The sequence below is a fragment of the Rhinolophus sinicus genome, chromosome 7, assembly GCF_057876585.1.
Source record: "Rhinolophus sinicus isolate RSI-liver-muscle chromosome 7, RSI-T2T, whole genome shotgun sequence".
NCBI classification, from domain to species: Eukaryota; Metazoa; Chordata; class Mammalia; order Chiroptera; family Rhinolophidae; genus Rhinolophus; species Rhinolophus sinicus.
Window position 1 is genome coordinate 26,981,074 of NC_142507.1, and position 15,595 is coordinate 26,996,668.

General features: G+C 39.1%; 1 protein-coding gene across 1 annotated transcript; it reads left to right on the top strand.

The window, feature by feature from the left end:
• The first annotated feature begins 11,540 nt into the window (after positions 1–11,540).
• Positions 11,541–15,319, top strand: SNAI2 (snail family transcriptional repressor 2). The gene is made up of 3 exons (XM_019719820.3): positions 11,541–11,799; positions 12,639–13,184; positions 14,074–15,319. The coding sequence occupies exons 1-3, from the start codon at positions 11,721–11,723 to the stop codon at positions 14,253–14,255; spliced, it is 807 nt and encodes a 268-aa protein (XP_019575379.1). The 5' UTR covers positions 11,541–11,720; the 3' UTR covers positions 14,256–15,319.
• Positions 15,320–15,595: the final 276 nt, after the last annotated feature.

Genomic DNA, 15,595 nt, shown 5'->3' on the forward strand with positions numbered 1-15,595 from the left:
TATCACTAAGTTCCTTAAGCATTTTTATAACCAGTGTTTTAAACTCTGTCAGTAGCAGTTTGGTTGCCTCCATTTCATTTAGTTCTTTTTTTGGAGGTTTCTACTGTTCCTTTAATTGGGACATATTTCTTTGTTTCCTTATTCTGGCTGCCTCTCTGTTTCCTTCTATGTATTAGTTAGATCTCCTATGTCTCTCAATCTTTGCCAGGTGGCCTTATGCAGTATGCGCCGTGTACTCCAGTGGCACACTCTTCCAGATCACCTGTGTGTGTGTTTCAGGAGTGTCCCTTGTGGGTGTTGCGTGTGTTCCCCTGTTGTAGTTGAGCCTTGATTGCTTTTGGCGTGTCAGTGAGTGGGATTGACTCCCAGGCTGACTGGCTGTGAGGATTGGCTATGCCCACAGTGTATGAGTTGCTGTGTTGGGACTGACCCTTCAGAGAATGATTTGTCCCAGTGGGCTCTTATGCATGTTGAGAACACCCTTTGGGTGTGCTTCTTGTCAGGCTAACTGTGTAGTGCTCTGGTGTAGTCTGAAGCTGGTCTCTGTGTGTGTTGTTTTTGATGTCTCTTGGGAGGGGCTCCCATGCAGGGCAATTTCAGCCTTGCCTGTGACCTGCCCAGGGCTACCCATTTGGAGCTACAAAGCTATATGTGATTGATTGTTGCCTGCGCTGGACCTAGAGGCATGTGGGGGGTGGCCTCACTGTGAACCACGGCTGCCTGCTAACAGTATTGGGCCTGGGGTAGCTTAGTAAAAGGCCCAGAGTCTCCTTAGGCCTGTTGCTACATGCTGGCTGCCTGTAAGTCTCAGTTGTTGAAATAGCCTCCTTAGGTGTGCAGGTTGGGCTGCTGACCCAGTGTTGAGAGTGTCCCCAGCAATGCAGCACTAGCTGGCAGTGTGGGTTCCCAGGGAATCTCAAAGTGTGGCTGGTGACTTATTCTAAGTTAATGCAGATTTGGTTCTTGTACCGGTGCTGGGTCTCTAACTACTTTGCAAAACACCCTGAGAACACCATTATGAGCTAATACTTGCCTTGGGCACACAGATCTGCAAGAGCCACCTAAGAGAGGCTGCAGCACAAGTTGTGGCTGAGTGCCTGCCACTGAAAGTTCCTGGTCATCCACTGCTGTAAAAGACTTCCGTAGCTTATGTGTATGTGTGTGTGGGGGCATCTGCTCAGGAGCCAAGAGTGCTCCCAGCAATGCAGCACTAGCTGGGTGGGGCAGATTATTATTTTTTAATATTCACTTTGGAATCCATTGACTCACTGCTACTTGGAAATAGCCAACATTTCTTTTCTAAGTAAAATAAAATTTAAAAAAGCCCTCAATTCTACACTCTTATTCTTAAAAGAAAATTACATAGTACAAAGAACCAGCTTCCAAATTGTTTCTTTGCAACCAACAGAGTAGTTAATTTAATTTACTTATTACCTTCTATAGCTGCTCAATTTCCATTCCATTTGAGAGTAACACCTATAGGTATTCTAGCTCAGTTATCTTTCCACCAGGTTCCTCAGAAAAGCTAATAACTACAGAGTCAGGGAAGGGCTTCCTTCGTGTTCTGAATTCTGGCAGCCTTCCTTACAGGGCACACCTATCCTCTCCACACAGATGCTTAAGTGTGGATCAGATTAAGTCTCTAATCTGATAGAAACAAGTTTCACTTTGATTTATGTGGTAGAAATTATATGGACAATTTGGCTCTGAGACCATCTTATATGAACATCTTTTGTTTTTCCTTCTTTACCATAATTTGAAAATTTTTCATTATCATTTTTAGAAATAAGGGAATTTTTTGTTGTATGTGGAGGAATCAGAATTGTTGTATTGTGCCCAACATAGTACCCCTACAGTCTCTATAGGAGACAGTTGGCAGGGAGGGAGCTGTAGTCAATTAGAAGACTTGCCCCATGATTCTTGGCAAGTTCATTGCTCCTGTTAGGTGACACATTTATTTGGCAGCTTTATGATAGGTGTCAGGGACTAAAGAACTTACAACCCATCTTTTTTAGAGTTCAGAATTCACTCATGTTTAGAGTTCAAAATTCAAGATATCTACTCATTAGACCAACTAAGCTGTTTCAAAATTTCAGTCAATTAACCTTCAGTTCACCATACCTCTTTAGTTAACCATGAAAAGAACACTGAAAGTTGGGAATCAGGAAAACCATGTTGAACACTCATCTTTTTCACAGAAAGTTCTTCCTTACATGGAAGTCTTCCATTTGAGGTTTTGTCTTTCTTCTCAATTTGTCTAAAATTGTTGAAACCAAGACACATTGCACCTTCTGTTATTTTCTTTCTATCAATAAGACAATAATCCCTAAGGTGAAAGTGCAAATTGTCATTTTTAAGCAATATCTACAGTTTTCAACAGTCTTCAACCTGGCATGCTGGTTCTATTCTGATGTGCTTTTGCACCAGGTGCACAAGTGTCAGAATGAAAACCAAAATTAAATATGCAGGACTGATGCCCTGTGTGGAATAAACTTCACAGGCATTAAACTGGATCACTTCATTAGTGGGGGACGGCAGAATAGGACAGGACTAATTGCACCAGTTATGAAATAGAGAACCATTCCTTCTTTCTATTTTGATTTCTTTAAAAGTATTCAAGGAGAGTTTGCAGAAGTTGATCAATTACATTTTAAAAAATGGTGGCCTGCTACAGGGTTTCTTGGATGCTATCTGCTAGTGCCTTGTACTAGAAGTCAGAATATTTCAGATCTAATCCTTTGTGATGCTAAGAAGACCCACACACTTGAACAAGACTCTTCTTGCCATCCTTGGCTAAAAAATAGAAGAAAAGTGTTGCACTGCACTACTAAGGTCCCCAGCTGTAACATTCTAGGATTTTATTCCATCTCAGTTTCTTTTTAAGACTCAAATTCCCTTTACACTTTTTGAAGTACAATTGCTGGTTCTGGATTGTTACTCACGAATCAACCATGTAATTCCAAAGATTCAAGAGAACTTGGAAGTTCAGGATTATTCTCATGACTTTAACTTTCATCCATAATCATTTTCAAATGGTTTCATAGTGTCTCCGGCCTTCTCTTTGAAAGTGCCATCATGAATTTCATCTCTCAGTAGAGTTTGGGTATGTGTAGCTGTGCTGGGGAGGGAAGGAAGAAAGCCCTCACTCTGTGTCAGGGGATGCACGATAACAAAGGGGCCCACAAACCCAGCTCCTAAAGGGGCTTACACTTCTGCAATCAGCCAATCACCTCTAATTTCTAGCAAGAGTTACATTAACAATGACTTCAGTGTTAGATTTTAAAACTCTTTTGTGCCAGCTAAACTAGACTGCCATCTCACTTGTCAATGGGAGGAAGGGAGCATGTTCTTTAGTGTCAATGAAAGGTTTATAACCAAGGACAGAGCATTAACATTTAAAGGGGATGAGTGAGCACAATATTTCTTTACCATTATCATACTGGCTTTAATACTTTTATTTTTAAATGCAATTTTAGAAAAGATTATTCTATCTGTGGAGTGTGTGTCTATTTCTTTTTAAATAGCCATGGCATAATTTAAGAAACTATTTACTTTGAAAACTCACAACATACAAACAGATATTTCTATCCAGGCAAAACAGTTCATCCGTGGTGAATCAGAATCACAACAAGGGTCTGCTAGACTAGTCTTTTGATCTGTTCTCTGGGGGCTTGCAAATGGTATAACTGGGTTTGACTGGCTAGTGATGGCCAAGGTTTTTGGAGTAGAGAAATGTAACAAAGTACTTGCTGATGCCTGGGAAGCTCTTACAAACCTATATTCCCTGAGTGATCTGACAGAGGCGTGTTTTTGGAAAATGTGAATCAAGGTCTAAATTAGGGATATAATGATAAGCATAGCATAATTTAGACTCTGCTTCTCTAAATTGTCTTAGAAAATTTCACAATCAGCTGTTTTAAAAGATTTCAATTTTAATGTCCAGGCATATGTGTTGATGACTGAAATCTGAGGCAAAGAAAGAGGTGAAGTGCTAAGAGAAGGCATTTCTGACTCAGGGGTCCACGTGAGCAGTGATATTAGCATGCTCACGGAAACTGGTCACTCATTCTCACTGTTCTTTGTTCAGTATGTAGGTGACACCTGTGTTTTCCTTCCCATTGATTTAGGACCTGACCAACCTGGAAAGTCATTCTGGGAGTCCCACAAAGCTATCCTTCATGGCTTACAAAGCAAGTGTTCAGTTTTCAGGTAGAATATGTAGTGTCCTTCCTCTTCCTACTTCAGTTTCTCTCTGATACATACTACCATGTTTTTTAGGCACCTCCTTTCCTGCTAAGAAGAACTAATCTCCTGCAGGGCACTGCTGTTACTTTGCTGAGCACCAAAGTATCAGGTGACCCTCATTTGTCACTGGGCAGCACCTCCACTACCATGGGGTACCCGGATATCTCTTGGTCACTACCAATACCTGTTGGCATAACTGCCACCAAAGCTGATGCCCTGGACCCTTTCAAGTATCAACAATTTTATAGTGTTTCATGGCACAAGATGGGAAGAGCTCTCACAAGCCACTCTCTTCATTGTTTTTTTTTTTTTTTTTTTTTTTTTTAATAACCTCGGCCTCAGAGGTTCCAAAGCAGTGTTGTCTACTCTGTAAAGTTTAACAGTGTTTTAGTAAATTCATGTTTTGGGTTCATTAACCAGGCTCTACCCCTGCTTCTTCGTAGCATTTTGGGATTCTCAGTAAAAAGACATGGTGGAGCAGCAGGCATTGTGCTACACTCAGAAGCAACTCTCCTCTCTGAGTACTTCGGGTTTGTTATGGGATCAAGCTTGCTGGGCCTTGCTCCCTATTCTCCTGCAGGAAGTGTCTCAAGTCCCTCTTGCAAATAAATGCAGACAACTCCACCCCACAAGTTTACCAAACATGGCTACTTATACATGAACCAATGGAGGCTCATGCTAAGAGTCATGAAGACACATCAGACACACACCACACATACTCATGCACACACACATGCATACCCATGTGCACATCCCACATGCACACATGTATGGAGAAAAAGAGAGAGACATTTCCAGACCATAGACCTCCTCCCTTATATTTGGAAACATTGATCTTTATTGATGGGTTTATTTCCCCCCACAGAATCCCATTATAAATTGAAGTAACAATAACTTTTGAAAAACCGCATGATGCTTATAGAATAAGAATTGATGATTATTGGTTGTCTCATTTTCTGGCATACCAACAGACCATAGCTACTTAGTTAGCATTTGGGATTCTAGTCCAAGTGTCTTCCCAGCAGTCATACCCAACACCTGGAGGTAAATTGTATCAAGCCTGAAATCAAGCAACCATGACATGGGTGTTACTTACAACAAAAGAGATACACTGCAGAAATCATACTGAATGGGATGGGGGCGTAAACAGAAACTCTACACGCCATGGATTATAAAGTCCATGTGTAAATATTCTGAGTGGGGGAAAGAAAGTAGGAAAGCAAATTTTCAAAGTGGTCATGAGTCTATCTCACTCTTGTGTTGGAAAATTATAGTTATAATAAAGTGATGAAATAAGGAAGATTTGAAATTAAACAGATTCCAATTCAAATCCCATCTCTATCTATTCCTTACTAGTAGTGCAATTTGACAAAGATTTAATTTCTTTGTCTTCATTTTATCACCTGTAAATATGGATAATTTACCTTGAAGGATTAACTACTTTGGGGAGATTAATTAAAATAATATATGTAAAGTGTTCAGCATGATGCCCAGCTCATACTAAGCATTCAAGAATGGTTGCTTGTATCACTACCCGTACAGCACAAAACTGCCTAACATTGAGTGTCCTTAGCCAACCTACGTAAACCACAAGAGTATAACAGAGGCTACAGCAAAGTGCGTAAGCCCTGGAGACACAAACTGAGGAGAAATCCTGGCTCCATCACTTTCATTCTGAATGCCCTGGAAAATTGGGCTCAGACTTTGTCCCTGCCTTTAAAACATCTCTAACTTATAGGTCATTATTGGATATGGGGAATAAGTCATCTGAGGTACTTACTAAGTTTTGAACATAATGCTACTATTTTTGCCTACTTCTTTCTTCATGACTGCACAGATTGATGAACATCATAAATTTCCCTTACCTATTGTGGGGACAGAGCCCCAGAGAGCAGTTTTCAAGCTCTCAGCCTCACATAGAAAGGTGCTGGCTCAGGTAGTAGATGGTCATCAGCTGTGACTAGTTGGCCATCAGCTGTTACCAGTTAGCCATTAGCCACTGATATAACTGCCGTGGCTAAGCTAGCAAAGTGTGGAGTGGTGGCATGGCGTGGTGTGGCAGAGTGTGGATTGCGGATTGTAGAGAGGCAGATTGCAGCTAGCAAGTGAGGTTGTTTGGCAGAGACAAGTGGACGGCGGGTTGCGGATCGTATGGCTCCTGCTTCCTGTGTCTCCAACCCAGCTGCCAGTGAGACTATAGTGGTATGATTCCCTTACCTATGGCTCCGTGGGTGTTCCTTTTTGGCCTCGCCATATCCTGCGTTCTTATGTGGGGAACGGGATTAGAGACCTCAGAGGAGACCCCGCCTGACACCCTGCATGATACCTATCTTACAAAGCCAACATAATTTGTTGTATAAATAACCATCTGTGTTTCTACAAACAGAAATGAACCATTTTTAATTAAGAATAAATTAAAAATTCAAAAGATTTAAATAATGTTCTCCTGAAATTAGGGCAATTACAATATGAGGTCAGGTTGATGCTCTCAGTAGCTAATAAAATCGTCAATGTTCCACTAGGTGGCAGACTTTGCTAAAAAGTTATGGAAAACGAAAAAGAAAAGGAAACAGTGAGTCTTCCAAAATTGCCCAATAGGTGTCTCTTTGCAGCCACATACATGTATAGCTGTTGAATAAAATATAGATAAATTCAACATTTTCTACAGTCTTGTTCATTTTACACTAAGGTCATCAACACTTTCATAAGGTACAAGTAGAACATTGAAGAGATGAATATCTTTTACCTTGCATGATACATGAACCGTATTATAGCCACCCAAAAGGAAGTGAGATCATTAAAACCATAACTAAGAATACATTTCTGAATACAAGTAATTTCTGAATACAAGTGATTTGTCACAAAATAAATCTCATTAAAATGTTGTTCCTGTGTTAAATAAGGTTTTCTGTTCGGAATTATCTTAAATATTTACTGATCCTATATGATGATACTTACTGTTCTAGTAGCATTAGAATTAACTCCAGACAGACACACAATGCTAGTCGCTATTAGCCTGGTAAATATGGCTCTGGGAACACACCGGAAATAATAGAAATTCCTAAACAGTAGAGGGACATCCTGACATCATTTTTTTACTATTGTTTTCACCACGATTCACACACACACACACACACACACACACACACACACACACACCCGCATGTTCACATTTGGCTCTGTTAACATTACTAAGTAGATACCCTTATGTATGTTGAGTGTGTATGTAAGTGCATCTACATCCCCAGAGAAATGGGGTTCTCCTTGTTATGAAGCTCAGACTATATATATATATATATATATATATATATATATGTATATATATGTATATATACATATATATATATGCAGAATCCTATACACACTCAGATTATTTTCCCTTTTATACTGGGAAATATTTGCCCCTAAATCATTCTAAAAGAAATTAGGAAGAGTGTTAAGTATAATTTACAGAAAGAGAAACTCAAGTACTAAAAAAAAACCCCAAAACCGAAAAACATTTATTTAGTCTTTTACCTTATATGAAACTGAATTAAACTACATATTAGGAATACAGATACAAATAGGTACATCTGCATACAAATATGGAAAAAAAACATGAAATGACATCATACCTTTATCATTCAAACTTCAAAGTTGTATATACTACTTTGCTACTATCTAAATAGTTTAAAAATCGGTAATGCACTGTAATGTTCTCCAGTATCAAAAATTAATGACCCTCCACAACAACTTATCATTCAAGGGAGTTATTTATCCCCTGCCCACTCCAGGGTGATCATGATACAAACAAAAGCTAGAAAGAGATACCGTTTCTTTTAGGAGACAGGGCACAGCACAAGATGGAATTTTCTGCCTCTGCCAAACCATGGTTTCTTCTGGTGCGAGATTTCCTCCATTTCCTAAATTTAGTAGTCAGTATCTACACAGATAAACACCTAAATGTACACAAATCTCTATGCAAAGTAAATAAACCTGAGGTGCATTCTCAAACCTCATGATTCTAATTTATTTCCTTATTTAGTAAGGCAAGACTATGTCTTTCATGAAAAAGACCAGGTCAAGGAGAAATCCCACCAGAACAATAGAGACTGGGGAAAAGAGGTGGCCCTCCCATGAGGTCCCAGACCATTAATTTACAAAGTTTTCCACAAATTATTTTTGTCAGCTTCTTCAGAAAACAGAAGAAATAAGAGACTGTCAGATGAGTCATGTCAAGTCATATCCTAATAAAATTCATGACAATTAAGGAATTATATTACATGGGCTTCTAACATGCCACATACCTCGCAGAAGATAGGTAAAAGAAAGGTAAGGGGGGTGGGGGTTGGGGGGTGGGAGATGAGGGTAAGGGAGATCGAATATATGGTGATGGAAGGAGAACTGACTCTGGGTGATGAACACACAATGGGATTTATAGATGATGTAATACAGAATTGTACACCTGAAATCTATGTAATTTTACTAACAATTGTCACCCCAATAAATTTAATAAAATAAAATTTAAAAAAAAAAAAAAAAAGGATCTTCTAGTTGGGTTCAACCATAAAGAGGGTCATTTTTAAGCCCAGTCTTCCCCTATGATAACCAAAATCAGAGTCTCTGAGGTCGGAAATTGCCCACAAGCAGTATTTTCCCTCCTTTCCTCACTTCTCTCTACCCCATATTCAACTGCCAGGAGGCTCAGGGCTGAGCCTGTGCCTTCCTTACTTTGGATATTACCTGTGCTCACTAGCTTCACCCTGGCTGGGTTGTGTATACTGTAACATCTCAGGATAAACCCCATTTTCTCACTATGCCTATGAGGCTTATTATGTCAACCCAGAACAAATTTCTTGCATTAGCAAAACCCACTTGTTTTTTTTTTTTTTTTCTCAAATGAACCATTTTAAATCTGGTGCCTTGTTCTTGTCTTAGCAAAGATTTCTGTCCCTGGGCTAGAAGGGAGTCTTTTAGTCAGTGACTAAAGCTAACATTTCCAGACGATCCCTTTGGCTTGTAGGACAGGAACTTTCCATCTTGTCCTAGAAGAGTCCTAGCAGTTGGCCTTTGGGTGGGGACTTTATTTCCCTTCTCCCGTTTTTACCACACTGTTCTGGCGCCAAATGCCCTCTGCTGTGTCTGAGCAGAGCACCTGTGCAGTCTGACTCATGTTATCAGCGCGCAGGCTCTCCCTTTCCTGACAGCAGACCAGACCTCACACAGGTCTACCACGCAGATCTGTGTAATGACATGCCTCATACACGATCCTCAACACTATCCACTTGTCCCAGTGGGTGTGCTAACATGTCCTGACTCTGATTTGTGTCATGTGTGATGAGCCCCCCTGGACATGCAGTGGGAGACTCTGCTCAGTTAAGCATCTGTAATCCAAATTCAAGTTTATTTTTAAAGCATAGTGTTAAACATTTTAAATGGATTTTAAAAATACACAGTTTTGCAGGTTATATTCTAACTACCAACAAGTAAATAGCAAAATAACACTCTTCACTATTGTGAGCAGACTGTATAAAATGAAAGGAAAATAAAAGCACATGGCAATTTGTGATTTCTCAACTATATTATATCTCTTACAAAATGTGCCTTTTGCAGGAAATGGGAAGGAAAGGGCAAGGAGGAGGACTCCTGTTTCAATAACCCAGGTGCCTAGATCTGAACAAATTCTCATTAAAAAAGCAGCAAGCTCAGAAAACTTGCTCTGAATTATACTCCAGTTTACAGTTTGTGAAGGAATCTAATGCATATTCATATTTTCCAGTCTCCTACAAATACTGTTCTATTTAACATAACGATTCATCTAAATTCCTTTCTCTGGTATTTAAATTAGTGACTGTTGGAAGAACAACAAAGGAATCATTGAAATTAGCTCAGGAAACCTATGTGTACTCCCCTACACCCCAGCACAAAGGTTTTTCTCATCCCAAGATTAAGAAGTTACGCAGCCTGACAATGCATTTTCCTCTTACAAGTCTTGATTTCACCACTGTTACTTTCTTTTTCACTCTTTTTTCCTAGCACCTGTGAGAAACAAGGGTAGAGTGGTCTTACTGCAAACTAGTTCTTTCCTTAATCTTTAAGTAAAAGGTAGGGAGGAAAGTCTGGAATAGACAGAGATACTTGGAAATATGGTTGAAGATTTACTTTTAAAATGAGACATTGCTGAGTATTTTTAGATTTAATACCATATACAAAATCAAAGTATTTTTGATGGTTACTAGACTAGCTTCTTAAAACTTTAACCAAGCATTACTCATAATAGTATCCTTTCTCTAAAAACAATCCAGGAAAGTAGCAGCTATCCAGATGAATAGATGACTTTATACTAAAGAAAACAGCACCATATAAAAGCAGTAAATATTGGGAAATAATTGTCTCTAAAGGCCCATTCATATTCCTTTTTTTCCATAAAAATCCACAGTGACATATTAAAAGATAAAAACTCTTGAATGTATTTTGAGAGAATTTTTCATGGTTCCCAATGACAGCTCCCCTTACTCCACCCACCCCACCCCCCACCTCGTATCCCCCCCCCCCCAGCAGGTTCCCAGTTCTTCCATAAGCAGGTCTTTCATGGGCTACAAAGCGTTTCTTTTCAGCCGGTATAGCTAATATGATGACATGATTACTTAATTTCCATGAGGAAGTGCAGCCTCTGGCTTTGTTGAGCCTTTAAGACATGAAATGCATTCCCAGCATTCAGGACATGCACGGCAGGCGGCCTGGGCCTCTTTACAGACACAGGGAAGCCCCTACTGTGGGGGTGTCCTCCGCATTCACAGGGGCTTTTGTCTTCGGGCTTCTAACTTCCTTTTTCAAAAGCCAAGAGTTAATTGTTTGGTCTTTCTACAAGTAAAACCTCTCCAAATGCCACTTCCAAATATAGTCTCTCATTGACACCCGAGGCTGACCTGGGATCTTGTAGGACACCCTTTCCTGCCTCTAGCGAACATTGTGTCCCACTGCATTTGCTTTACCCGACATCTGGAAGCCAGGCCTGTTTTAGAAATCACAGTTCTTAAGACTTATCTAGCGCGCAGAGAGCAAGAATAGCTGGCAAAGTTAAAGAAGTGATATTACCTCTCTTGAAAATACTTAAGCACTTTTTTTCCTCTCCACTGAAATCCCGAAGAACAGCCCATTTTGAAACAGAATAATTTAGTCTGACAACAGATTCTTCCTCTGTTCACAGCTGTCCCAGAGGGAGGAGCTGAAATCTGAACCTCTCATCTGTGATTGGCTCCTTCTTGCAAAAGAGAGGAAAGAAAAAAAAAGAAAAAAAAAAAAAAACCCACCCAGCCAAAACGGGCTCAGTTCGTTAAGGAGCCAGGCGACTTCAGAGACGCCGGCGGTCTGCCTGCAGCACCTGAGCGCTGCCCCAGCCGAATCCCCGCGGGCCGCGATGCTATAGGGACCGGCCGCGTTCTCCCGCCGGACCGTTATCCGCGCCGGGCGCGCCTGCCAGACCCGCCGGCAAGATGCCGCGCTCTTTCCTGGTCAAGAAACATTTCAACGCCTCCAAAAAGCCAAACTACAGCGAACTGGATACACACACAGGTAAGAGAGAAAGAAAGAGAGAGGAGAGAAAGGAGAGAGGAGAGAGAGAGAGAGAGAGAGAGAGAGAGAGAGAGAGAGAGAGAGAGAGAGAGAGAGAAGATAGAATAAAGAAAACGGAAATATCTATATATCTATAAATATATAAATATAAATATGTATTACAACTCAAATACTATTACAAAAGAACTACTACTTAGTTGTTTTCCTTTTAAATCGTGTCCTATAAGAGAGTTCAGATTATTTTGCTCATTTAGGATAAATTTTAATTCAAAACTTTTTAAACCCTTAACTGACAAGGAAAACTTCATTCAACTTTTGCAACTTCATTTTCTCAAGCTTGTATATACATGCATAATGAATATATGGAAGATGAGTAACACAATACCTAACTGTTGAATTATCGTTTTTGTCATGTAATAAAGCTCCTCTCCTTTAGAAAGCAGCTTGATTTATATGTATCTTTGTACTTACAGTCATAAACCTGCAAATAACCCATGCATAAAATGGAAAACAATTTTTCTGTATATCTTTAAAAGTAAAGTATAAGGTTTTCCTCTTTAATAGGGATTATGAAGGCACTCGCTTGGCTGCACTCCCCGACTATAGTCTGCTATAGCTCCTGTCACACTATGTATGCAGCAGGCATAGATGTTCATTAAGTATAATAAATATTACGTAGCAGCAAGGGGAAATGAAATATTCTAGCAATGCTTGTATCTTCCTAAATGAGTCTATCTTCTTCATTATAAAGTCCTATATGTATTGCCAAGTAGCTTATTAGTGTGTGTTTAAAGTTATGTTTAACCTTAATCTTCTTTCCTTTCCTTTATTCCCTCCAGTGATAATTTCCCCATATCTCTATGAGAGTTACCCCATGCCTGTCATACCACAACCAGAGATCCTCAGCTCAGGAGCATACAGCCCCATTACCGTGTGGACTACAGCAGCTCCATTCCACTCCCCACTATCCAATGGCCTCTCTCCTCTTTCCGGATATGCCTCATCCTTGGGGCCTGTGAGTCCCCCTCCTCCATCTGACACCTCATCCAAGGACCACAGTGGCTCAGAAAGCCCCATAAGTGATGAAGAGGAAAGACTACAGTCCAAGCTTTCAGACCCCCATGCCATTGAAGCTGAAAAATTTCAGTGCAATTTATGCAATAAGACCTATTCAACTTTTTCTGGGCTGGCCAAACATAAGCAGTTGCACTGTGATGCCCAGTCCAGGAAATCTTTCAGCTGTAAATACTGTGACAAGGAATATGTGAGCCTGGGTGCCCTTAAGATGCACATTCGGACCCACACCTTACCTTGTGTCTGCAAGATCTGTGGCAAGGCGTTTTCCAGACCCTGGTTACTTCAAGGACACATTAGAACCCACACTGGTAAGAGAAAACATAGGAATGTTAGCCTGTGATAAACTGAAACTCTAGGCTGGCTGTGGGATTTACATTGTATAGTGACAAGGTGCTTTTAATGATGGATGATCATTTATAGATACTTCCTGATGACTCAAAAAGTCCTGGAGCATAAAGTGCTCCATTTCTTTTTAACAACCTTTGCTCCAGAGATTGCAAACAGCATCGAGACTTTGGAAAGTAAATTCAGGTTTGGTCCCAAATATCAGTTAGAAAATCAGGAAAATGTACTTGAATGTGTGTTCTGTGAAACTGCTCCCAATAATCAGCAAATATAAATGTTGCTATCTTAGTCAATTATTTGATAGATAGTGGAGGGTTTTCCTATAGTTTTCCGATAGTTATATTCTTACTGTGATATCTATCACCACATAGTAAGTTGGGTGGTTAGAACTGAATTTGCTTTCAGTTGTTTTGTTTTTCGATGTTGATTTTTTTTTTTTTTTTTTTTTATTCCTAGCACATTCTGCAGGGAGTCAAGGCATTTATCCAGCCTTAGTCATAATTCAGAAAGAGGGAAAAGGGGAAATATTGGGAAATGCTGGGAGGAGCTAAACATTAGCTTCACCTGCTAAAGCAGAAAGTTTTAATAAGTGAAAGTCTTAGAATTGCATGAATTATTTCTACATGACTGGCAGCAATAATAATATTCTTAGTGTGATTTTTTTAATGCAACATTCAAATTTATCTTAAAGGGTGAGATATTAAAATAAGTATCTATAATGGGGAATTTTAGTCAAGTTTTGCTGATTCTCATTCTTTTGGCAAAATGTGATTATTCGTAAACGTTATCTGTCTTTCAATTTCCTCTGAAAACACTGACTGTTTTTCTTTTGCCTGCCACCTCCACCCCCAGGGGAGAAGCCTTTTTCTTGCCCTCACTGCAACAGAGCATTTGCAGACAGGTCAAATCTGAGGGCTCATCTGCAGACCCACTCTGATGTAAAGAAATACCAGTGCAAAAACTGCTCCAAAACCTTCTCCAGAATGTCTCTTCTGCACAAACATGAGGAATCTGGCTGCTGTGTAGCACACTGAGTGACGCAATCAATGTTTACTCGAACAGAATGCATTTCTTCACTCCAACTCCAAATGATAAATAAAAGTCCAAAGGCATTTGCTCTTGTGCATACTGACCAAATAATATGTATAGTCACACACACAGACACACACACACACACACACACACACACACACACACACAGCTGCAAGAGCACGGAATCCATGTGTTTAAAGTTAATCCTTTCCATGTGAAGTTTAAAATTTCTATATATTTACTGACAGCTATATAGAGAGGATAAAAGACAATGATCTTTCTCTTCAGAGGTGAAGCAAAAAGCACATTGTATCTTTTCTTACTAAGAAAGAATGCAAAGATTTACATTGCTGCCAAAGCATTTCAACTGAAAAGAATAGTATTGTTTTGTAATAGAGTTTGTAATAGAATTTCTTATAGGAAGAGAATCTGCCAGACGCTATCTCAGGTGCCTTATAAAGTATTCCAAGTTTACTTCATTACATATCTAACGTCTGGTTACCAATGTTGAACTATAAAGCCTTTTCTGATTACCTGTAATGCTTTAAACTGTATTTTTAAGGGAGAGGATGAAAAGAACAAGAACAAAACAAAGGAGAATGTATTAAAAGTGTTTTTTGTTGTTGCTGTTTTTGTTTTGCCGGTAAATATTATGTGCCTCGCAGAAAAGGGAAAGACTAGCTTTGAACATTCCTGGTGCATGCTCCATGTCTTACTTTTTAAATGAATTTTTAATGATTTTCAAAAATTAATTAAAGATGGGAATAAGTGCAAGAAAGGATTCTTAGAAACTCAGTAATGTACTTAAACTATTTTAAATGCATAAAACAAATGCAATCCATACCACACCCTTTCCAAGTGCCTTTTTTAATTAATTGTATAGTTGATGAGTCAATGTAAATTTGTGTTTATTTTTATATGATTGAATGAGTTTTGTATGAAAGTGAGATGTTGTCTATAGCTAATGCATATAAACAACATGGAGACTTGTGAAATCAATGTTTCTTTTTTAAAAAACAATTTTCAAAGTCCTTTTTTACAATAAACATTTTTGATTTAAAATCTATTGTTTGTATACTATTTTCAAAGACTTTACTTACTTCATGATTAGTACCAAACAACTACACAAAGAATTATTCCTCTTGTTAATAAGAGAAAAAGTGTTTATTATGAATATCAAATGTTATTTTATGTGTTAGCTTATAATAAACTGCCAGTACTTTTTCCTTACTTTTAAGATAATACTGTTACCTTCAGAAAGACATCATAATGATAGTTTGTTAGTATATCCCATTAACAAAAGCCACAGTTTCTGAATGCTAAAAATATTCACATTATTAAT

What these genes read in the sequence shown, in the direction of transcription:
- SNAI2 (XM_019719820.3), top strand. Translation starts at nt 11,721, where the DNA reads ATGCCGCGCTCTTTCCTGGTCAAGAAACATTTCAACGCCTCCAAAAAG. An exon ending in CGAACTGGATACACACACAG is followed by an intron (nt 11,800 to 12,638) that starts GTAAGAGAGAAA and finishes TATTCCCTCCAG; the next exon opens with TGATAATTTCCCCATATCTC. An exon ending in ACACATTAGAACCCACACTG is followed by an intron (nt 13,185 to 14,073) that starts GTAAGAGAAAAC and finishes CTCCACCCCCAG; the next exon opens with GGGAGAAGCCTTTTTCTTGC.